The following is a 2,451-nucleotide window of genomic DNA, read 5'->3' on the forward strand; positions in this document are numbered from 1 at the left end:
ATCAAGTAAACTTGAAATCAGCTAAACTTAAAAGCTTTGCATTCAATTTAGGTTTTTGACACTTTAGTTGAATAAACAAGTTTATTTGTAAATTTAGTCAACATACATAATTGACCTAAAAACTTCAATAGAAGGATAAATTTTAAAACCACTTGGAAAGCCATCTCTATGAAGTGATTTTCCCAGAACCTATGCCACATGAACACCATTTTAACTGGCAGAGGTTCCATAAGCTGAAGCTGTGTCCCTCCCCCACAGCAAGTTCACCCTAAGTTATAATACAAACCCCACAAGGAAAAAAAGTTCGGTATTGTTCCCCCTTGGTAGAGAAAAGTTCAACCTAGTTATGAGACCAATCACAACACAAAGAAAAGCTGCGCTAACTACTATATTAGTAACAGATGATGCTGGTGTGAATAACTTGTATTATCGTCTAGAGCCCTTATAAATAAATCCCCCTCCCCGTTAGTGTTTGCATTATCAGCTAGAAGGTTAGTTTAACATGTGGTAGAATGAGGACTTATGCAAGGTATAACGCGCAAAGCATTTTACTACATAAACAAGTGCAGTCTACTCAGGAGAAACCCAAACTCTAAATTACACACCTTAAAGACAACACTCCCCACCACATGTCAATGTAAAACATTTAATTTAAAAATGTTGACACTACAATATATAAAATAGCTATTATAAATGCACATAGTGTATTCTATAGCTGCCAGGTTTACTTTTTTTTTTAAGGAAACTGTAAGTTACACTGTGGTTAAGACTTGTATCTTCACCCTTGAAAAAGCCCACATTCTATCACAGTGATGTATGGTCAGACTTAACAGCCCCAATTGTTAAACACTTGGATCAAGTCATAACCAGTTTTATTGCAAAAGGACCCTGTACACATTTATCAATTCTAGTACCTTAATAGCTACCCAACAAGTCATTAACATACAGAAACATGCATCATGAGAAGCAAGAAATATCACCCATCCCTTCTGCATATTAGCAACTTGTCACTCCTGAGCAACAGTGCTCACATCACTGAGGTCTGTGAACAGTCACTTTTCGCATTCATCCTGAGTGAAAGATGGAATGACTTAAGTACAAATGCAACATATTATAAACAATTTCTTACAAAAAAAGTCACAAATTAAACCGAAGTATTTTACAGAATTTACTACAAAACACCATAAAAACTGCCTTCACTTAAGCTCTCTCTCCCCGTATCCGGCGAGCCAACTGGATGTCTTTGGGCATGATGGTGACTCTCTTAGCGTGGATGGCACACAGATTAGTATCTTCAAACAAACCCACCAGGTACGCTTCGCTAGCCTCCTGTGGAGGACAAGAGCCACACTATTAGACTCTCTCCGAGGAGGGGGCCGCGCACCAGCCCTCCCCTCCGCCCGGCCGCACACAGCCCCCGCCAGCTCACCTGCAGCGCGCCGATGGCGGCACTCTGGAACCTCAAGTCGGTTTTGAAATCCTGGGCGATCTCCCTCACCAACCTCTGGAAAGGCAGTTTCCGGATCAGAAGCTCGGTGGATTTCTGGTAACGACGGATTTCTCGAAGGGCAACAGTCCCGGGCCTGGAGCGAGCAGGAGAGCGCAAAGGGACACCGGTTACGGCAGCGCCCCGCGAGCCGCGGGCAGCTTCCCGCCCGCAGCGCCGCCGAGTCATCGTCTCCCTGTCGAGCTGCCTACCTGTAGCGATGAGGTTTTTTCACCCCGCCAGTAGAGGGGGCGCTTTTCCTGGCCGCTTTGGTGGCCAGCTGCTTGCGGGGCGCTTTCCCACCCGTTGACTTACGAGCAGTCTGCTTGGTTCGGGCCATTTTCTTTTACCTGTAGAAGACACCCGTGACTCCGGGGCCGAGGCAGGCTCGCCCCCCGGGGTGCGGCGGCCCGGACGCCCGGCGCCCCAACTCTCCCGCCTCCTCGCGCCCCAAGGCGGACGGCAGATGGCCGAGGGCCGCCGCCTCCTCCCCCTCCCCTAATGACTCAGGCTGCGAGTAGCAGCAGCCTCCTCCGGGAGGGGGGGCGCGGGGAGGAGTCACTTCCCCTCCTCGACGGGCGGAGGCCCAGCTGCCCGGAACCCAGCGTCGGGACCTCTGAATCACCAGCGGGAAAAAGGCGGAGACGCGGTTCCGGAACGAAACCCCAAGGGAAAACTACCCGCCCCCACAGCCGGCGCCAACAGCCAGAGTAGCCCGCACCAGTCGGCACTTGGCTCTCAACGGCCGCGACCCGCGGTATCAACGGCTGGCCAGGCCTCAAGTCACAGATAAAACCCATGAACACTTACCTAACGCCGAAGTTTTAGGCCGCTTCTCCGACCACCGCGCCGCCGCTGCTGCCCAAAGAGCCGCAGTAGCTGAAACACGGGAAAAGCTCCTTCCAACGAACGACCAAACCGCTCTGCGCTCTAAGCCCCCCTATGCCTCCGTTTTTATACCCACG

The 2,451-nt window shown here is 50.1% G+C and overlaps 1 protein-coding gene across 1 annotated transcript; it reads right to left on the bottom strand.

Annotated features, from left to right (window-relative positions):
* Nucleotides 1-632: 632 nt before the first annotated feature.
* LOC102401017 (histone H3.3A) lies at nt 633-2,451 on the bottom strand. The gene is made up of 4 exons (XM_006045269.4): nt 2,297-2,451; nt 1,699-1,836; nt 1,430-1,583; nt 633-1,329 (listed from the first exon to the last, which is right to left on the bottom strand). The coding sequence occupies exons 2-4, from the start codon at nt 1,824-1,826 to the stop codon at nt 1,201-1,203; spliced, it is 411 nt and encodes a 136-aa protein (XP_006045331.1). The 5' UTR covers nt 1,827-1,836; nt 2,297-2,451; the 3' UTR covers nt 633-1,200.

The sequence above is a fragment of the Bubalus bubalis genome, chromosome 3 (genome assembly GCF_019923935.1).
Source record: "Bubalus bubalis isolate 160015118507 breed Murrah chromosome 3, NDDB_SH_1, whole genome shotgun sequence".
NCBI lineage: Eukaryota > Metazoa > Chordata > Mammalia > Artiodactyla > Bovidae > Bubalus > Bubalus bubalis.